Raw genomic sequence first — 22019 nt, 5'->3', positions numbered from 1 at the left:
CTTTCAAATTCGTGTATATTATTCGAATTCAAGGACATTTTTTGGCTCCTCGAACTTTTTCAAAATTCGCATTTTTGTTTGAATTTTGAAACTTTTTCGAAATCCCAAATTATTTAAAGAAGGAAAAACAAAAAGGAAGGAAAAAATAAAAATAAAAAAAACGAAACAAGAAAATATGGGTCCAGCACGACCATCTCTTCAGAAAATTCGGAAGGAGGACACAGGCCCAGCCTCACCAGCCCATGTGCCATGTTACCCCAAACGCCCGACCCAGCCCGCCAAGAGTCCAGCGCGACCATCTCTTGAGAAAATATGCAAAAAAAAAAATCTCTTGAGAAAAAAAATAGCCCTCATACAAAAACGCTTCCGAAACCAAACCCTAACCCTCTCCACCTCTACAGTCCTTCCGCGCCTCCGCCCTGCACGCAGCACGCCGTCGCCCCCTGCACGCCTTCCGCCGCCGAACGCCTCCCATCTCCGCTAGATCCGAGCCTGCTCCGCTCCGCCGTCGCGACTCAAGGCAAGGTAAAATCGACCCGATCGAATTTCTCTCCGAGTTAGCATTGCATCCCGGCGGCCAGCGCTCTCGACGCCGCCGCCTCGTCGCGCGCCAGCCCGCCGCCGTGTCCCAGCCCTAGCAGCCGACGACAGGACGGGCGCCACCCCGACTCCGTGGGATATCGCAGACTCTATGCTTAGCCGACGTATCGTGTTTGGTCGCGGCCCCTTGCGATTCCTCAATCCAGTTGGTTTATGTTTAGGTTAAACCGTATAGTTTATCAGTTTATAGGTCTATATGCTCATAGACGCGAACTTAGTTGTCTTGTTTAACTGCTTCTGATGAGCTATTGTTTGTCTTTGAGGTTGATTGGTCCATCTGAATCAGTCCCTAAGCATGGTTCTGCTATTCCGTTAGAGTCAACTGTGTGTTCTGAGGATATAAGTTATTCGTTCTGCCAGCCTGTGGTTCAATTAAACTCCGTGTGCTTTCTTCTGTAGTTTGTTCTGATTATAATTCTGTCTCTACCTGTATTACTTTTGCAGAGCTTTGAATCTAGCTGAAGGATAACAAACAAACAACAGCCATGGCATCTCGTTTTTGGGGACAGGTACTTAGTCGCTGACTCCAATTCTTTGTTTCATCCTTATACAGTAACTAATATGTATAAATTTCGTCCTCGTCAAATGCATTAATACCTTTTATCTTTGTTCTGTTCTACCCAATATCAGGGAGACAGTGACTCCGAGGAGGAGGTGGACGAGATTGAGTCAGAACAAGGGAGCGACAGTGAAAAATCAGAAGCTGGTGATGGGGGTCGTGATGGGTCCAAGAACCGCTATTTGAATTCAGATGACAGTGACGACTCTGATACTGAGAGCCATCGTGTGATTCGCTCGTTGAAGGACAAGCGCAATGACGAGATGAAAGCTACTGCCGACCAGATGCGCAATGCAATGAAGATCAATGACTGGATTAGCTTGCAAGAGAGTTTTGACAAGCTCAATAAGCAGCTTGAGAAGGTTGTTCGTGTCAACGAATCTACCAAAATTCCAAATAGGTACATCACAACTCTGGTACTACTGGAGGACTTCCTTGCTGAGGCTCTTGCAAACAAGGAAGCCAAGACGAAGATGAGCAGCAGCAACTCCAAGGCACACAATGCAGTGAGACAAAAACTTAAGAAGAACAATAAGCAGTATGAAGACCTGATCCAGAAGTGCAGAGATAATCCAGAGAGTTTTGAAGATCACATTGCAGACAAGGTTTCGGATGATGATAGTGGTGATGATGGTAGTGACGTAGATATTGTGGATCCTGAACCAGATCCAGATGACAGTAGCGATGACAATAAGAGTGAACTGGGTGGAGCCTGGGAAAAGAAGTTGAGCAAGAAAGATGAGATTATGGACAAACAGTTCTTGAAAGACCCCAGTGAGATCACATGGGATATTGTTGATAAAAAGCTTAAGGAGATTGTGGCGTCGAGGGGTAAGAAGGGCACTGGGAGAATTGAGCGTGTGGAGCAGCTAACATTTTTGACTCGTGTGGCAAAAACCCCTGCCCAGAAGCTTGAAATTATTTTTCATGTGATTTCTGCTCAGTTTGATGTCAATCCTAGCTTACTTGGTCATATGCCGATCAACGTGTGGAAGAAATGTGTTGATAATATGCTTCTTGTGCTTGATATACTGCAACAATATCCTAATATTGTTGTAGACACCTCAGTGGAGCCTGATGAGAAGGAAACTCAGAAGGGTGCTGCCTACGATGGAATGATCCATGTTACAGGTGACCTTGTTGCGTTTCTGGAGAGAATTGACTCTGAATTTTTCAAGAGTTTACAGTGCAGCGATCCATATACAAAAGATTATGTTCAGAGGCTTAGAGACGAACCCTTGTTTTTGGTGGTTGCACAGAATGTCCAAGATTACCAAGAAAGGGTTCAGAACTTTAAGGCTGCTGCGAAGGTTGCATTGCGTCGTGTTGAACTAGTCTACTACAAACCTCAAGAAGTGTATGATGCAATGAGGAAACTGGCCGAGCAGACCGAACTTAGCATGGATGATGGAGATACTGAGGCTGGTGAGGAGCATCAAGAAGCTGATGACAATAGGGGACCGCCACCATTTGTTGTGATTCCAGAGGTTGTGCCTAGGAAGCCTACTTTCCCACCAAGCAACAGAGCTTTGATGGATGATCTGATGTCTCTGATTTACAAGCATGGAGATGAAAGGACCAAAGCCCGAGCAATGCTGTGTCAGATATATCACTATGCAATCTCTGATGAATTTTCAGTGGCTCGTGACTTGATCTTAATGAGTCGTTTACAAGATGGGGTTCAACTTATGGACATATCATCACAGATTTTATACAACAGGGTCATGGCCCAACTGGGGTTATGTGCTTTCAGGGCTGGTTATATCGCTGAAGCTCATGGTTGCCTGTCTGAGCTATATTCATTTGGGAGAGTGAAAGAGTTGCTTGCACAAGGGGTACAGCACAGCCGATACCATGACAAAACTCCTGAACAGGTGAACTTCCTACCCCCAGAACACACACTTTCTTTGTCCCTTATTTGGGTAGCCACACACTGGTCAGTATGTTGTCACCTAGTCCTGCATAAAACATTCATACTTGGAAAAGGAGTTATTTCTGTACTAGAACAAGTCTGTTAACAGAATTCCTCAATAGACTTTCTATTCGTGCATTTATTTGTTATTTCATTACTTGCTACTCGTTCTTTTTGAATTTTCAAATACTTGAATCCTGATTTTACATGAAATAACTCTGATGTTTCATCCATATTGAAAAGATTATCAGCTCTTACTCTAAGTATTTCCATAACTGATATATCTGCTCCAATTCTTGGGTTTAGCTACAGGATTTAATATATAAAGCTGTTCTCAGAAGATATACTATGTACACATATTTTTGGAAAGTGATCATCACTATTCACACTATCGTTACTCTTATTCTTGCAGGAAAGACTTGAGAGGAGAAGGATGATGCCTTACCATATGCATATAAATCTTGAACTTTTGGAAGCCACACACTTGGTTTGTGCTATGCTAATTGAGGTCCCCAACATGGCTGCCAGTGCTTTCGATAAGCGGAGGCCTATGAGCAAAACATTCCGCAGGCTTCTTGAAATTAGTGAGAGACAGACTTTTGTTGGTCCTCCGGAGACTGTGAGGGACCATGTATTGGCTGCCACAAGAGCCCTCAGTAAGGGTGACTACGAGAAGGCTTTCAGTGTCATCAGATCACTCGATACCTGGAAGCTTTTGAGGAACAAGGAGCATATTCTTGAAATGCTGAAGCTTAAGATCAAGGAAGAGGCTCTGAGAACCTATCTGTTTTCTTACTCGTCTTGCTACGAGTCCCTGAGCCTTGACCAGCTCACTACGATGTTTGACCTCAGCGAGAAACAGGCTCACAGCATTGTTAGCAAGATGATGATGCATGAGGAGCTTCATGCAAGCTGGGACCAACCAACGAATTGCATCATTTTCCAGAACGTGGATCAAACTAGGCTGCAGGGACTATTCTTCCAGATGGCGGATAGGCTCTCTGTCCTTGTGGAGAGCAATGAGAGGGCGTATGAGGCGAGGACTGGTGGCGCCCTTGAGGGTGCACCGCCAAGGCGCAGGGGTGGTGATGGTCAAGACTCGTACGGTTTGGGCAAGTGGCAGGAGAACTTTGTATCATCACAAGGGCGGCGAGGCGGTGGGAGGTCAGGCTATGCCGGCCGAACCGGAGGCTCTGGTCGTGGTGGTGGCTACCAAAACGACAGGTTCCAAAGCGACAGGAGTGGCCAGGGATCCCGTGGAGGCTATGGTGGTGGCGGCTCACGGTTCCATGATGGAAGGGCTCGCTCGCAGTCCGGTATGTCATCTAGAGGGGATGGGGGTGCACGCTTGGTGAGCCTGAGCAGGTAGAGATTAGAAGGAGCATACATACAGTAGACATACCTTGAAGCACTCCATTAGAAAAGTTAGTTTTGAAGCACTCCATTTTTTTAGAAGAAATAAGTTTTGAGGCACTGGTTTTCTTCCATAATTTAGAAATCTTCAGCCGTTCAGAACCCGTCAGGAAACTCAAACTGAGTTTTCTGATCTGAATCTGTTTGCTATTTTTTCTTGGTAGCTTTTGATCTGAATCTGTCAGGAACTCAAACAGAGTTATCTGGTTTGTGTTGTGGGAGTAAGGTCCATGTGGACACTCCTACATTTGACAAAAAGGTTTAGACCATGCAGTGTTCCTTTTTTGTTTGAAATTTGTGTTATCTGGTGTAGCTGATTTTATTGCGATTTTTGTTGTATGGCTGGAAGTCCTAGTTGAGAACTCTTGTTTTGGTTGTACTTCCAATTTCCATAGAAGTGTGACACGCTGAAATGTACGGTAAAAATTCATGACCGCTCACAGCCCCAAGCCCAGAAGCCCTCCATAACTACTCTCGGCCTTGGCATATTCACCGCCAGTGTCCTAGACTCCCTATTCTTGGTACCGAGCTGAGACCTTGGATCTTTTATCGTGTGCGTGGCTTTAGGTCGATTTCTGATTTCCAGTGCCTTTACTGTCCAACACGCTGCGCTAGTAGGAAGATCCGATCCTGATTTCCTGTGGCCCTTGTTTATTACAGTCGGTTGCTACTTCTGTCACCCGGCGGCCGCCAGTTCGATTTGACTTGCCCTGAGCCGTTCCTATACACGTATTGTATTTCGATGCGATGCTCTGTTCTTCAGTAGAGCCGTGGAAGCAGGTTCCGTACTTTTCTTTCGTCTTTGTACACCTATCCAAAAAATTATTGGAAAACGTGAACTTTTTGAGAATCACAAAACTTTTTTTGAAACCGTGAACATTTTCGAAATTACTATATTTTTTAAAAAAATCAAACATTTTTTGAAAATCATGGAACATTATTTCAGATTTGTGATTTTTTGAAATTTGAACATGTTTAAAAACATAGGCAATTTTGAAAACATGAAATTTTGAAAATTTTCCAAACATTTTTTTATAAAAAGGGCAGGTTGTTTAAAATTGTGATTTTATTTGGAAAATGCAAAATTTATCAAAATTCTGAACATTATTTTAAAAAGGCATTTTATTGTAAACAGGAACATCTTCTGAAAATTCGAACAACTACTGAGATGTCTGAACATTTTTCTAAAAATCGAACACTATTAATAAAAAAATATGGACAAATTCTGGAATGCGGACATTTTTTGAAATTTCTGATTTTTTTGGAAAAGTAAAATTAAACTTTAAAAATAAGAAACCAAGGAAAAACCGGCTTTAACCTTATAGGTTCCAAAACCGGAAGCAGAACTATTGTGCCTACCACTAAAATGGGCCGACCCACATGCTCCGCTGGTGCGCTCGTTCCTGTTCAATGATTTTTTAGTAAATATTCAATGCGTATTCGAAAATTGTTCAACACATATATTCATACATTTTTAAAAATGTTCAACGTATATTAAAAAATCTTCGTTAATACAAAAAGTTCTTTGTGTATTATTTAAAATGTTCAACGTAGATTAAGAAAATGTTTAACGGATATTACAAATGTTATTTTTGAATTTTTTCAAAAGAATACGAAACTTAAACTATCGCGCCTCTAATCTATCACTAGAACTCACCAGTTTGATCAGTTGGTAGCACTCGTTCACGAGAAGGAGGTCGCGAGCTCTTGCTCGCGCATGACTTTTCGGTTATTTCTTTTACTTATCTAGAGCTCGTTTACCTCCTAATGGGCCGGCCCATTTGCTCTGTCTTCAGTGAAGGTCCACCACCGCTCGCGGGTGGCAAATAGGAGCTCTCACCGCACGCCTGGATAGCCCCACGAGCATGCTACTTCTTTTATTGGCGGCGAGAGGAAATGCTTCTCTGGTCTGTTTGTTTCTACCATTGTAGTTAGAGCATCTCCAACAGCCGCGCTAAGCTAGCGCCGCACCGTAAAATTGCCCGTTTTAGCGCGCGTGTAACCGGTATAGTGGCTTCAGCGGGCACGCAAAAACAACGCGCGCGGCATATCTAGTTCAGCGCGCGGGCCGAAATAGGATCACGCGCCGCTTATTTGCTGCGCCCGCTCCCGCGTGCTGGACTCTCGCGCGCTCGCTCGCAACTCCCACCCCCCATCCAACCGCGCCACCGCCACCGCCCGCGCCACCCGGCGACCGTTCCGGCGCTTCCCCGGCCTATCCCCGCGTCGCGGCGGCTTCTCCGCCCCCCTCTAGTCCTGCCGCCCCTCACGCGCGTCCGTCGTCCGACGAACAGCGCCCGAGCGCTCGCTGCCGCTCGGCGCCCGCAAGGTGTTCGACAAAACGCCTGCAAGGTATGTATTGCTCAAACGTCATGAATTTGGTGCATGTTGATTCTAGTTTTTATAGCATAGTATTGAACATTGTAGATGAGTTCGTCGTATGATTCTTCCGAAGAAGAATTTGATATGGAAGAGGAGGAGGATCTTGCAATGATCCTAGCTATGCATATCAATAAAAAATCGAAACACGGTGGTTCGGTTATGGGTCGGCAGAAAATTTGGAGGGATAGGATCGATGCCCATAACAGATTGATGAGGCACTGTTTCGTGGAGAATCCCACATACCCGGAGTCGTACTTTCGTCGCCGGTTTAGGATGAGCACCGAGTTGTTCAGGCGCATTGCAGAGAAACTAGCGAGTCATGACCGGTTTTTTCAGCAAAGGAGGAATGCCGCCGGAGAGCTCGGGCATAGCACCTTTCAGAAGGTGACAGCCGCTTTGCGTATGTTGGTATACGGTATCCGGCCTGATCTAGTTGATGATCACTTGGCTATGGGTGAGAGCCAAGCCATCATGTGTGTCAAGCGCTTCGCAGTCGGAATTGTGCAAGTGTTTGGCGAGGAGTATTTGAGATCTCCCAATGCTGAAGACGCCGCAAGGCTATTGACGATGAACAAAGCTCGCGGCTTTCCTGGCATGCTTGGCTCAATAGATTGCATGCATTGGAGTTGGAAAAATTGTCTAAAGGCATGGCATGGGCAATTCCACGGGCAAAAAAAGGGTTCCACTATAATCCTTGAAGCGGTTGCCGATCAAGAGACTTGGATTTGGCATGCATTCTTTGGAATGCCTGGATCTTTGAATGACATCAATGTTGTCAACCGGTCACCACTGATGAGTAAGATTGCAAATGGTGAGTTGCCACCGGTGCAGTTTGTAGCAAATGGCCGTACATACAACTATGGCTATTATCTAGCGGATGGCATCTATCCAAAGTGGCAAACCTTCGTGAAGCCGTTGAAAAAGCAGGAAGGTAAGAAAAATCTTGATTTCCACAATGCTCAGGCGGCGGCTAGAAAAGATGTGGAGAGAGCTTTTGGGATTTTACAAGCCCAATTTGCTATTGTGAGAGGACCGGCTAGATTTTGGGATCAAAAAATGCTTTGGTACATCATGCACGCTTGTGTGGTCATGCACAACATGATCATCGAGAATGAGCGTGGCCAAGATTTAGACTACTCACAGTATGAGCTCTTGGGACATCCCGTGCGAGTGCGACGGAGGGCTGAAAGGGTGGTCCATTTTGTTGCCTCCTATCATGCCATTCGGCGTCCCGCAGCGCACAATGATCTTCAGAAGGATCTCATTGAGGAGTGGTGGGCATGGCATGGACGACAAAGAGCATGATTTGTGCGTTCGACATTGTATTGTTCATGAACTATTTGTTGTGTTTATTGCACTATTTGTTGTACTGAACGATAAACTATTTGTTTGGGTTGTAATAACGAAATTGAACTATTTATTGTTGATTTAGTTTGATCATTTTTGCTTCTATTTGAAATGCATATGTTGTTTGTGCGAGTCGCGCGCGCTGCATTTTAGCGCGGCTGCTGGAGCCAGCGCGCGGCAAAGTCCGTTTTAGCGCGCGGCGCGTTCGGTGGCTGTTGGAGATGCTCTTAGTCGCGACTAGTTATAAAATATACGAGAACTAACCTGTGATTACATGGTCCCTAAAAAAAACCTGTGATTACATGGACAAACCCCAAGCTTGCAAGATGATGTGCCAAACTGAGCGTGTGAAAACACAAGTCAGTAGGATATGACCAATGCACTCGGGCATTTGATCGCAAAGGGGGCACGCCGCCTGATGTGGAAGGCCCCTCTTGGCCAACCAATCCGAGGTCCAACATCTATTACGGAATGCAAGCCAGGCAAAGAACTTGCACTTCAAGAGTGCTGAGAGTCCCAGATCACCGTTGCCGCAAGATTATGCTGGATATATTTTACCAATGACCACTGGCTATTATTTTTCTTGATAACTATCAGATATAAGATGACATTTAGGTGCATTTTCTTGAAAAAAACGTGAACATGCCATCGTCCCCTTCCACAAGCTCACAAGTCACAACGCACATACACCAGCGAGTACTATACATCACTTCGGGCGAGCCCCTCCTGAAACCCAACTGTGGTAGCCAATGAGGCGACGCCAAATCCGTAACCACATCATCAATCATGCTCTCCATTTCAGATGCGACAGCCACATTGTAAGGAGTATGCATTTTTGGAGTGAGCGCTTTATTTTTATTTATTTTTAAAAATGCGCATGCATGCGTATCATATATTGAAAGAAGAGCGGGTGAAGAGACCCATCCACGGTCAGGGGCGGAGCCAGGATTTAGGCATGGGGGCCAGATGGCAATGAAGCCAGAAAATATTTTGTGCCTCACATACTACCTAATAATTTTATATTGAAGGATCATTCGCATTTAACTTTGCTTACATACACAAAATTGGTCAACAATTCAACATTGTCATATGAAAAATTGAGATGTATGAACTAGCTAGAATAATTTTGTATTATCAAATGATTGGCTTTTAGTTTGACTTTACATAGGTTTGAACGGCAAATCATCACTGATTGTATTAGAAAAAAAAATATTGTTCAGTTAGCAAAAATTGATCAACATACCCAGAATACAAACCTAGAGAATTAAATCCAGCTAGGTCGAAGTAGATCGGCTGCTTGTCGTTCGCAGCGACAACCATCACTGTTTACGAATGCTCGCCGAAGCATTGACGGATCGAGCTTTCGAGCGACTTCAGGTGCCTATACCCTAGCGCAGCGACGCATAAATCACACAACCAAAATAACTAATATCCGATGTAGAAATTCAACATGATACAAGAGGAGAACTGAGAGAGATTAGTACATTGTGTGATGTGTTTACCTTGTCTATTTCATTGGCCGCAGCCGGAATAATTGCGAGTGAAACAGCCTGCGTCGTCGTCGTCGTCGTATGAGCAAGATCTTATTAAGAGGGAAGACAAGAGGCATGCCGGCCGGCGGCGAAGGCATAGGACAGCAGCGGCGCATCGCTAATCCACGCTCATGCTAATCACGGAGATAATGCGTAGCGCCAGGAGACTTGACGGAGGCCAATCGTGTAATCTGCTTTGCCATGGACTTAGAAAACAACTAACTAATGGGCTTGTACATGGGCCTTTTTTTCCTTTCTTCAGAATTCACGCAAAGATAGGGGGGCCGAGCACGTTGTACCTACAGATCATATCGCTAATTAACACGAAATCACTAATTAGGGAGTACTCGTTGCAAAGAACACTTCATCTCCCAGGTCCTTTTTTCGTAGATTCGTTTATTCAAAACGTTTTATCTCTTAAACCGTGCGTCCAAATCTCAAACCGTTTTCACCATTGGATTCCTCGCGTCGAGATCTTCAAAACTAGATCCCATGTTGATAGGTTTTGACGAAATTTTTTTTCACGAAAAAAACCGGACGAAAAAACCAAACCGGGAGCACGGTTTTTTCCCTTTCCGAAAGAGGCACGCCCGTGCCTCTCGCGAAATCACAACCGTGCCTCTCGTGGAAGCAAAAACCGTGACTCTCGGGAAAGAAAAAAAAACAGAAAACGCGTTTTTTCCCTTTTCGAAAGAGGCACGCCCGTGACTCTCGCGAAAGCACAACCGTGCCTCTGGCAAAAGCAAAACCGTGACTCGCGAAAGCAAAAAAAACAGAAAACGCGTATTTTTTCCCTTTCCGAGAGGCACGGCCGTGACTCTCGCAAAAGCACAACCGTGCCTCTCGCGAAAGCAAAACCGTGACTCTCGCGAAAGAAAAAAAAAACAAAAAACGCGTTTTTTTTCCTTTCCGAGAAGCACGGCCGTGACTCTCACGAAAGCACAACCGTGCCTCTCGCGGAAGTAAAACCGTGACTCTCGCGAAAGAAAAAAAAACAGAAAACGCGTTTTTTTTCGTTTCCGAAAGGCACGGCCGTGACTCTCGCGAAAAAAAAACATGACTTTTCACGAAAGAAAAAAAGTGAACACGTTTTTTCGTGAAAAAAATGTTTTTTTTCAAAAAAAAATTTGGTCGAAACGCTAAGGAAGACCGGGGAAAAACCAAAACGTCGAAAAAACCCGGGAAAAAACCATTTAAAAAGCCGAAAACGCGTGCGGAAAAATAAAAAAACAAAATCTGGAGGGAGCATCCAGAGCGCGACACGTGGTGAATGGCTGAGAGCGCGCCAAATGGCGCTGATCGTTGCGAGGCTTCCGAAGGAGCGCTCGTTAACTAGTTGCTCCCTAATTAACCGTTGCGTACAAATGTTCCCTTGATCGTTAGGGGGGGCCAGGCCCCTGCTCGCCCCCCCTTGGCTCCGCCACTGTCCACGGTTTTACAAAGTGCTTCAAGCCCGAAGGTAAAACATACTCATTTAGAGCAACTCCAACGGGCCGACCCAAACGGACGGCGATTTCGTCCGTTTTTTGTCCGTTTGGGTCGGCTGCCCGCCCGGCGTCCGCCCTGTTTTTAATATGGGTCGGCAGCACGCCCAACGCGCCGACCCATATGTGCAAGCGTGGCCGGCTGGCCGCCCAATTTTGCATTGCATTCAACATATTGTGAAATGAAAATTTAACAAACAAAATAGTCCGCCCAAATAAATAGTATAGTTTTACAGGCCAAATAAAAATAAAAATGTTTCACATAGTTTTGCAAACGAATAAAAGAAGATACATTTATTGGTTGCCCACATGAGTCCACATATACTCAACCAAATCATTTTGCAGTTGCACGTGAGTTTCCCAATCACGCATGTCTTCATGAAACTGAGTGAACTGCTCAAATGTTGCCGCTACTCCATGCTCAGGCACAACATTCTCACCCTGAAACTGAAAGCCTTGATCGTACAGACGTTCCGGACGCTCGTCTTCTACGATCATATTGTGCATGATCACACAAGCAGTCATCACCTCCCATAGTTTCTGCGTGCTCCAAGTATTAGCAGGATACCGAACGATGCCCCATCGAGATTGCAAAACACCAAAGGCACGCTCGACATCCTTTCTAGCACTCTCTTGCTCTTGGGCAAATCTTTTCCTTTTCTCTCCAACAGGGTTGGGTATTGTCTTTACAATAGTGGTCCACTGAGGATATATACCGTCACCCAAATAGTACCCTTTGTCGTAGTTGTGGCCGTTGACAGTAAAGTTCACCGGTGGGCTGTTGCCTTCGGCAAGCCTAGCAAACACCGGCGACCGCTGAAGCACGTTGATATCATTGTGTGATCCAGCCATGCCAAAGAAAGAGTGCCAGATCCAAAGATCTTGAGACGCCAAGGCCTCTAGTATGACAGTGCAAGCCCTGACATGTCCCTTATACTGCCCTTGCCAAGCAGAAGGGCAGTTCTTCCACTCCCAGTGCATGCAGTCTATGCTGCCAAGCATCCCCGAGAAGCCCCTGCTAGCATTCATCGCCAACAAATGGGCTGTATCTGCAGCTGTCGACTCTCTCAAGTACTCAGGGCCAAACACAGCAATCACAACCTTGCAGAACTTATACAGGGACTCTAGGCATGTAGACTCGCTCATACGGACGTACTCGTCAATGAGATCACTGGGCTCTCCGTATGCAAGCATTCGGATGGCGGCAGTGCATTTCTGATAAGAGGAGAAACCAATCTTGCCGACGGCATCCTCTTTGCACTCGAAGTAGTCATCATAGCCGACCACTCCCTCTCTAATACGGTTGAAAACATGCCTACTCATACGGAACCAGCGGCGGAATTTGTGATGTTTGAACAATGGGTTTGTTATATCAAAGTAGTCCTTCCAGAGAAGGAAATGCCCACTCTCTCGGTTACGATTCAACGCCGGAAGGTGGCCCGGAATGGAGCCACGGAACAACGACCGCTGGTTGTTGAGGTGGTGATGGACCAACACGGCAGCCAATATCTCCTCCTCGTCGTCGGACGACGAATCGTCGGAGTCGCAAATGAAATTGTGGAAAAAGAACTCGTCGGCGGAGTCCATTTTCGTACCTTGGCAAACTGTCGAACAGCTTGCGGGCGTCGAAGAAGGAGACGGCCGGCGAGGGAAGACGCGGCGCGCACAGACCAGGTAGTTGCCCTGCCGGCGTCCGACGAGCGTGCCGGTCGTATGTGGCGGGGGCGGCGAGGCGTCTTCTTGGTCGCGGGCGGCTGTGCGGTGGGGGAAGTGGCGGCGGGAACCAGTTTGCTCCCCGGCGGCAAAACGGCGGCGGCAGGCGACTGGGGGTAGGGGCGGCGTTGCTGGGCGGATGTGGAGGCGGCGGCGGCTGGAAGAGTCGCCGCAAAAATGGGCGGCGGCGTCGGTGACGCAGGAGGTGGGGGCGAGGGTTGCTTGTTGGCCGGGGGGAGGGAGGCCAATGTGCCACAAACCAGCGGGCCCGGGGACAGGAGTAGGCGACCGCGCGCGCGTCCGTCGCGTGTCCGCGCCGACGCAAATCAGGCTAAAAAATGGGCCGAGAATGGGTCGCCCGCGGACGAAAAACGGACGCGCGTCCGTTTGGGTCGACGCGTTGGGCCACCTTTTCTGTCCGCGCCGGCCCAAACGGACGGCCGCGGACGAAATGGGTTGCCCCATTGGAGTTGCTCTTACTCCCCACCTATACAAGCTCTCAAGCCTATCTCCCACTCCACCGAACAGACCTACTGACTGCCAACTCCTTCCTTCCTCTTGTACCCTAGTGAGCGAATACAATGTCATTCTGGTGCTTCCACAACTGCCAAGCAACTAAGATCAGGAGGGCATGGAAGTCATTCGAAGACATGTAGGCAAACCCCTCGACTTCGTGCACCACAACAACAACAAATCGTTGCTCGTCGGCATCCACTCTGCATTCCCCCAAGCTTGCAAGATGATGTGCCAAATTGTGCATGCGAAAACACAAGTCAGGCATTTGATCGCAAAGGGGCACGCCGCCTGATGTGGAAGGCCCCTCCCGGCGAACCAATCCGAGGTTCAACATCTATTACGGAACGTAAGCTAGGCAAAGAACTTGCACTTCAAAGGTGCCAAGAGTCCTAGATCACCGTTGCCACAAGATCATGCCGTCGGCCGACAAATCGCGATGCATAGGCTGATCACACCAAGTAGTCACCCGAAGCCTCCCATGTCCATCGCACCACATCTTGTTTGTTATCCACCAACATTACTGAAGAGACGCGCTCCCAGAGGTCTAGATACTCCTCAATCTCCTCGTGACTCAGGTCTAGCCCAAACATCCCTTGGCCAAAGCCCTTCCAAAGCCTCCTTGACCGATCTCGTGGCCCTAATTCGAGGTCGAATGCAACCATAGATCCATGGTGCAATTTCTGCTATCCACAGTCCATGGAGCCAACGGTCGTCCTAGAAAAAAGCTGTGCTCCCGTTGCCCATGTCCACATGCACCGCAACATGGAAAAATTTGTGTAGATTCCTTAAGCACCGAAATTTCGATCTGAGCCCACGGTTTGGATGTGTCTGTCCTCTTCAGCCAAAGCCACCTAGACCCCAGGGTGATGTTCATCCACTTAGACTAGCCACAATGGGTAGTAACATAGACTAGTAACATGCCCATGTTACTAGCCTATGTTACTACCTCTATAGTGGGGAGTAACATATGTGTGGTAACATGCAACACTTCATTTATTAGGCTATAGACACATCTTGACTTGATATGTGTGATGTTACTCATACTAGTAGTAACTAGCTATGTTACCATTTTCATCTCTTTCTTCATTTATTGCATGCCACATCATCTATTTGACCTAAATATGTGTGATGTTATTACCTATGTTACTCCCACTGTGGGTAGTCTATGATCTGGGAGGCCCAACCCTCCAGCCCACTTGGGCATACACACTGAATTCCATGCGACAACGCAGTGTCCACCCTGCACCTCCGCCTGTGCAACCCACAGAAACCCTATGCATATCTTGGTAATGCCTGCCAACACGTCCGGTAGAACATTCAGCACCATCATGGTGTGAATGGGCATCGTGCATAGGACGGACTGCACCAATTCTAGCCTCCCGGATGTATCCATAGTAGTTGCACGCCAAGTTGGTAGCTTCCTCGCAATTCCACCCACAATGCCTTGAAACTGAGTAGCCGACGGTTTTGAAATAAAGCGAGCACTTTATTTGAATAAGTTTAAAAATGATGTTTTGAAGCTTGAAAAAATGCTCGAGCAAATCCTACATAATAATATGGACATATACCACATATGTGTAAAGTTCTATGATGAAATAAAATAACATGTGAGCTACATAAAAATGACAAATTCATGATTTGAGAAGATGAACAGTACATGCATTGTTAACTGCTAAAAATCCACGCATGACGAATTTTTTGTATAGTTGGCGTGTTAAACTTATTTGATCATCAAACTTTGCAAGCGTACAGTATACATCCATATTACCATGTAAAATTCATTTAAGCATTTTTTTAAATTCAAAATGTGATTTTGGAAACTATTTAAATAAAGTGCTCACTGGCACCCGTGTTCCAAAGTGACATTTCGCAGCCTAAGCCACTATTCAGCCGCGCCGCGCATGGGTCCAGCCTAAATCTAGCCCCCGCGACATACTTACTCCCAGGTCCCAAGGACATCAGTACGTTTCCTCGTGAACTTTGTGAGTTAGTTTGTGCGACCATTATGTTTCGATCCCCAGGCAAGCAGGCACTAGCTAGCATGCCAGCCAGTTAAATGCTGCAGCTCCAACTTCGCTGTCACAGAGAGGACACAGGACGCAGGGCGCACGGTTTCCGTGGGCTACAACAGTAGACTGTACTACAGTAGCAACTAGCAAGCAGTACGAGCCTCCTTCCGACGACCCGCAACCATCGCGCCGGCCATGCATCGTGCATGAACAATTAGTTAATCGCCGCTGCCGCCGCCACTGTGCGCGCGGCAATGCCATACAGTGGCGCCGACGGCAACACACGCATCCGGCCCGCTCTGCCGGGGGTGTCGGCGTCGTTGAGAAGCGGATCCGGGGCCTGTTTTGCGGCACTGTTCAGCAGCTTCGACCGTTCCCCGGGAAAGCAACAGCACGCACAGCAACAGCGCGTACGTGTACCGTGTAGCAAGCACACGTTGATCGGGCCGGCATGGATGGATCTCAGGGGCCCATCAGTGAGACAGTTTGTTCATCTCCATGAATTTATCTGTTGATGATGAAAGGAGCCAGCCATGTAGATGCATGCAGTACACCTGATCTGACTTGCCATTAGCTAGCAAAATAATGTTGCACTAGTGCTGAAACAACGACTATTACGAGCAGTCTTAGCATGCATCGATGTCGACCACCTATTTACCTGGGCACAGGCAGGCTGATGGAAAATCAAATATATATATTTCCTACTTGGCAGACTTGTTCAACGTGAACGGCAGATATATATGGAGTATTTACGGAAGGACCATAATATTGAGCGGTCGTCGTCAGACTAAGTACGTTAAGCACGTACCGGCCGCATGCCGTTGCCATGCATGGAGCTTACGTACCACGCCGACGGCACCGGCCGGCAGTCCCCGTCCGATGGAGAAAGGGAGAGAGGCCTCACGACCCGAGGCGGTACATGCCGTCCACCATGAAGGGCGCCCTGTCCATGTACAGCGCCGGGCCCTGCGGGGCGGGGAGGAAGCTGACGCCCACGCCCACGCCGCCGTCCATCACGGAGAAGGGCATGTCCTCCGGCGCCGGCTTCCAGTGCCGCTTCCTCTGGTTGATGAACCAGTTGTTGATCTGCTTCTGGTCCAGCCCCGTCGACTCCGCCAGCGCGATCTTCTCCGTCTCCTGCACATATGCACCACCACCAACATCATCAGCTACTGAAACCAAACGACGCCGACACCTACCCGAGAAATTCAATGGTGGCATGTAGCTAGGATGATCGTACGTACAGAGGGGTACGGCCACTTGGAGTGCAGCTCCCACCAGTGCAGCAGCTTCTGGCGGGCCTCCTTGGGGAGCTTCCCCTTCTTCCGCCGCTTGCAGAACTCCTGGCGGAGGCTCCCCACGTAGCCGCCGTATTTCCTCAGCAGCTGGTGCTTCAGCTCCTTGTCCTCCGCGCTGGGGTCGATCTCCTCCACGCAGCTCGTGTCCAGCTCATCCTCGGACGACCCCGCGCCTTCGCAATTAGTACTGTCTGCGCATCAATAGTTTTGACAAAAACAAAATGTTGGTCCCGTTCCCAGATCTGGACCACTCCGGAAAATAGCAGTGCTCTTAAATGGATTGGAAATACATGACACCTGGTTTAATTTCAAAAGGTGTGTTCGTGCGTGCAGAGTATCCTCATTCAAAAACACGCGGAAAGGAGGACCAGTTTTGACAAATATAATTAGTACTCCCTCTGTACCAAAATATAAGATGTCTTATATTTTGGTACAGAGGGAATAACTAAATTTTGAATAAATTCACATATATAGCAATATCAGCCACACAAATGCATGCCTCACATTGTAACAAACGGTGAGAAGTGAGTTGTCATCTTAATTAGAACTGTATGAACTGAAAATGGTTACTGGGTGAAGATCAGAACAACAAATGGAGGCATATTTCAACCATGCTGCTGCAATTTTGCAACATTGAGTAAGGTGCAACCTCATGCTGCAAAAGCCAGAAGCCTTCTCCATGCAACCTCCCAAGTTCATCCAAACACCAGATAGAGAAATGAAGTGCCTTTCACTTTTGGGCAGCCTAGTGGGCAATAAGTAGCATACTACCCTAATTCTAGGAACAAAAGTAATTATACACGTGCCAGGTTGTGTTAATTTTCTCAAGTATGAATAGCGAAGTACCAAAACGAAAGGGTTGTTAACATATCCGAATATCTGTTAGAACAAGTGAGAAAAACTAGAAACAAGTCGGAATTAAATGAGGGGTGTATAGTTTTTCAGCAACATGAACAAATAAAGTGCAGTTTTCACGCATAAAAACACCTAAAATTTATATTAAAAATACTCGTTTTCTTTATGTAAATTTATCATGAGTATATAATAAAGATTACTTATCACTGCCCGTTTTCTTTATGTTATCGAGTGAAGTTGTTTGTAAATAAATCCACATCCATATTTTATGCTATCACTTTCTTTTGAACGTCTTAGGAGCTCAAGCTGTTCAAAATACAGTACATGAACTTAACTTCGTTTTAAAACACAGCGTACTAAATCAAACAAAATAATTGCCATTGCTCAAAAGAGATGTTTCAATAACTCCTAGGATCAATGAAAGAATTTTTCAGACCAGATGTATAAGACGATGGAGAGAAAGATATAACTGCACTTTTTTTGGAATTTTAACTTAGTTCTGGAAATGAGGCTAGGCCTCATGTTTAAATTAATCCAAACATATATGATATATGTAGGAAATTGAGAAACTATATTCGGAAGCTCATGATAGCCGATCCCATTTTTATACCCAACCAAAAACCTCATTTCTAAGTTTCTGTAAATATTATGAAAAACTTCGTGCATGTTGGTATTGAGCAGAAAATTGCTCCTTTAATTTCCATAAAAGAATGTGACCATTTGCAGCCCGTGTGAAAATCACAAAATAGATATCTGCACCACAGGTTACATAATTTTCACTATAGCAAATTGTTCCATGCCTCAAATTGTGTTTTTTCACAGCTCGCGAATAATCATATTTTTAGCAATAATTTAAAATGGCAAGTGTCTACCCATGTTAACTAACACGAAATTTTTCATAGTTTTCGAATACTTGGAAATATGATTTCTCTTGCTAAATATAAAAAAAACAGGTTCATACCTACCGAGGTACTGAATATCATTATGTGTTAGGAAAAATGAAGTATTGCCATATGTACATCTAACACTACAATTTTTCCGCCCAAAAAACCTTTGTTCAAAAGATGCAAAAGTTTCTTAAGGTCCAGCAAAGGAACCCATCATGCTAAGTCCAAAGCATGTATATGTTTCAACAATGTAATGTAGGAGCCACACATCAAATAACTTGGGTCACAAAAGGGTGATTATATATAAACAAAAGACATAAAATCCTCAAACCAATTAACAATGCTCTATTGCTATGATCAAAATGAAATCGAAGAAATGAGGCCTCTTAGTCTCTATATGAATGCTCCCACATCGATGCAAAAAAAAAAGTTCCCACATTATCCTTAATGGTACAGTTCCTAAACAAACAAGTAGTACTGCATAACGATTAACATTTTGACCTGATCTGAAGAGGTGATTTTGTGTTCTGTGCAATATTGAGGGCATTATTAAACAAGTAGTCAGTTTTCATTTCTTCAGCGAATAGCAGTGAAAAGCTTGTGCAAACAAAAATGTCTCTTCACCAATAGGATACAGACAGCTGCATGTTCAGAGGACAGACTTTGAAGTTGTTGCTGATATTTCTTTCAACAAAGAATTCAGGCGTCCCTCTCCCTCCCTCTCACACTCACTCCGACTGGACAAAGGGACAGGGTGCACAGTGTAGTAACAGTAGGCGTCCATCTAGTACAGTGCGGCGATTTATTGGCACCCTAATACTCGCGGAGGCACAGAACTGCTACAGGCCCACCGCTCATCCACCGCCGCATACGTACACGCGCGTCGAATCAGCTAGTACCCTGTGTTCTTCTGCATCCCAATTAAATCACTACTGGTTCCACCGAATAACAAGGCCGGTTGTTAGTATACTACTCGATTTATAATCCCTATGTGGACTGAACACCAGTTACCTTGATGTAATTCCTTCGTGCTAGCTGATTAATCAGGGAAGTGCCTAGAACTCATTTAGATGAGATATAATTTGGTCTCATTCACCTTGAAAACAAAAACAGATACAACCTACGTCAGTACACACGCATCTTATAGCATCATATCCAATGGCTATAAAAGATGAATGAGACCAAATTATATCTCGTCTAGATGAGTTCTAGCAAAACTGATTAAACAGTGCTAAACCACGTAGATGATTAAACTGCATGCCGACACAATCGACTTTGTGGCCCTAAGAGTGAGACTAAGCCACATGCCTCTTGTTCGCCTATGAATTGCCTCTGCTGAACCAAAGATGAACTCTCTAGAGGTCGAAGCCAGTGTGTTACTTCCAATCGTGCTTAATTATAAACTGAGAGCCGAAGGTATCGAAAACGAGAGGCGGAGATTGGAACCACGAGTTCCCTGTGGGCTCGTGATGCATATTACTACGGTGCTAATTTAATACTCACATACTGCTGATGTGTACGTACTCCTGCTAAGATGCCGGTGTTATTATAATTAGTGAACTTGTGGTCTAATGCAGGACCTTATCCCCTCCTCTAAGTAAACAAAGGGGCAAAGGTAGTCGTGGCAGTGGCAGGGAACGACAGCATGGATCCAAAGAGGAAAAAAGTTGGCTCCATTCCGTCGCACAAACCGGACATTTCCCAATGCGGCAACCCAAGAATCTTCTCATCTCGGAAGCACCAGCTGCCACCAGGCGCATAAATATTGCTGCTAAAATCTGAGTATACCTGTGAATGTGATGGAATCGAGCTGCGTCTCGACGCTCTTGAAGAACTCCGTGGCCTCCTGGATCGGCCGCGCCAGCTCCTCCCTGTACTTGGCCAGCATGTTGCAGTAGGCCTCCTGCACGCCGGCCGATGAGCTCGGAATCAGTACAGGTACAGCAAAGCATCAATCACATGGCATCACGCGACGAGCTTGATCCATCGTATGTATCCAGGAACATATACCATGAACTGGTCGAGCTCCGGGTCGGGGCGCGGGGACTCGTGCTTCCCCCGGCCATGCCCGGCGTCCAGCTTCGCCGCCACGGCCGAGAGCCTCTCCAGCACCTCCGGCGGGGCGCCGACCTATAAGAGAAAGCAAATCACGCGCTCAGCTTCAGCACATGGTGCAGGTGCACACATCCTGTGTGACCTAACTAACTAAATCTGCATGGTTTGGGCGATGCCTTCTGGCAGTCCAGGTAGGAGGCGAGGAGCGGCGAGTAGAGGGGGTGCGCCATGATCTTGGCCTTGATGGTCGCGACGTCCGCCGGCGAGATCTCCCTGCGCTGCTGCTGCTGCTGCTGCGCCGACGGCGGCGGGGCGGCCAGGAGCTGCTGCAACGCGAGCCGCGAGCCGTGCTGCTCGCCGGCCAGCTCCGGCGAGGGCGACGACGCGGAGGGCGGTGGGAGCTGCAAGAAGGAGGCCATGGATGCACTGCTGCTGCCGCTGCCGCTCCCTCCTCCTCCCCCAAGATTAGGGAACCTCTCCATAATTTGCGCGGAGAATCGACCAATCAAGAACAGACAAGGCCAAGAAACCCTAACTAGGAAGGAGATGAGATGAACTCTCTCCTGAAAAGAAGAGAAGTGGTGGAGAACGAAACTGGGGGGTGGACGGACGGAGGAAGAAAGGAGGAGGAGGAGGAGGAGGAGGCCGGAAGGTGAATGAATGATGAGCGAGTGTGTGTGTGGCTGGTGGGAAGGGATTGGCTTTGTTCCCATGTCAAATCATGAGTAAAGAGGAAGCTGTCTTTCTTGCGTCGCTGTTGCCGTTGCCGCTGTTTCGACACGACGCAATCTCACGCCGCGGCCAAGGATATAAGAATCTTAGACGGATCCGTACGTGCCACATGCAAATACTGCCCTCTGTCTTTTTTCTACCGCTATTCTCAGAGCAACTTTAGCAAAACATAATAACCGTTTTCTTAACATAGTATAAGCGCAAACACTCACATATATACACGTATAAACATTCCTATAAACGCATGCACGTACACACACCATATCCCTATGAGCACCTCTGAAGAATTGAGCCGGCAAATCATCTTAAGATTGACGAAGCATTCATAGTCGATGAAACGTCTTCTCCGAATGCACATTGCCAGAAGAACTGAAATACATCCACAAAACAAAAATGCTATACCTACGAATTAGTTTTACAGACTCTTCTCTCACCAACCAACCCCTCTGATGGGACCTCTCTTCCCTAATCTTCTCCAATCATAACTCTACACGCGATTCCGTAAGTCTAGCATCTTTATAAAAAAATGCGAGCATCAATGTTAAATGTAGAACTTGTACTCTGGTGTACGGGGATACCATTGTCTATCTAACTATCCAACCACAAGTTGGTTTGCAAATCATAATAACAGTTGATATGTTAATTTTTGCCTATAATACCACTCTATATCTAATAGAGCCGTTAAACGACCCCGAGTCACATAATTTACGGAGAGAGCCGCTCTC

At 46.4% G+C, this 22019-nt stretch overlaps 2 protein-coding genes across 3 annotated transcripts; one reads left to right on the top strand and one right to left on the bottom strand.

Moving 5' to 3' along the window:
• The first annotated feature begins 355 nt into the window (after positions 1-355).
• LOC109741937 (eukaryotic translation initiation factor 3 subunit C) lies at positions 356-4778 on the top strand. 2 transcript variants are annotated; one of them, XM_020301026.4, is made up of 4 exons: positions 356-525; positions 1045-1109; positions 1231-3033; positions 3484-4778. In XM_020301026.4, the coding sequence occupies exons 2-4, from the start codon at positions 1086-1088 to the stop codon at positions 4438-4440; spliced, it is 2784 nt and encodes a 927-aa protein (XP_020156615.1). In that variant the 5' UTR covers positions 356-525; positions 1045-1085; the 3' UTR covers positions 4441-4778. The 2 variants fall into 2 exon arrangements, with proteins under 2 accessions (XP_020156615.1, XP_020156616.1); XM_020301027.4 differs by having other exon boundaries at positions 390-520.
• An 11225-nt stretch (positions 4779-16003) lies between these two features.
• Positions 16004-21222, bottom strand: LOC109741938 (homeobox protein rough sheath 1). Its single transcript, XM_020301028.4, has 5 exons — positions 20739-21222; positions 20518-20637; positions 20296-20410; positions 16712-16956; positions 16004-16604 (listed from the first exon to the last, which is right to left on the bottom strand). Exons 1-5 carry the CDS (start codon positions 21042-21044, stop codon positions 16368-16370), a joined length of 1023 nt encoding a protein of 340 aa, XP_020156617.1. The 5' UTR covers positions 21045-21222; the 3' UTR covers positions 16004-16367.
• Positions 21223-22019: the final 797 nt, after the last annotated feature.

Source organism: Aegilops tauschii, chromosome 5 (genome assembly GCF_002575655.3).
Source record: "Aegilops tauschii subsp. strangulata cultivar AL8/78 chromosome 5, Aet v6.0, whole genome shotgun sequence".
Taxonomy (NCBI): Eukaryota; Viridiplantae; Streptophyta; class Magnoliopsida; order Poales; family Poaceae; genus Aegilops; species Aegilops tauschii.
Note: the sequence above shows the minus strand (reverse complement) of the source record. Positions and strands in the feature narration are given on the sequence as shown.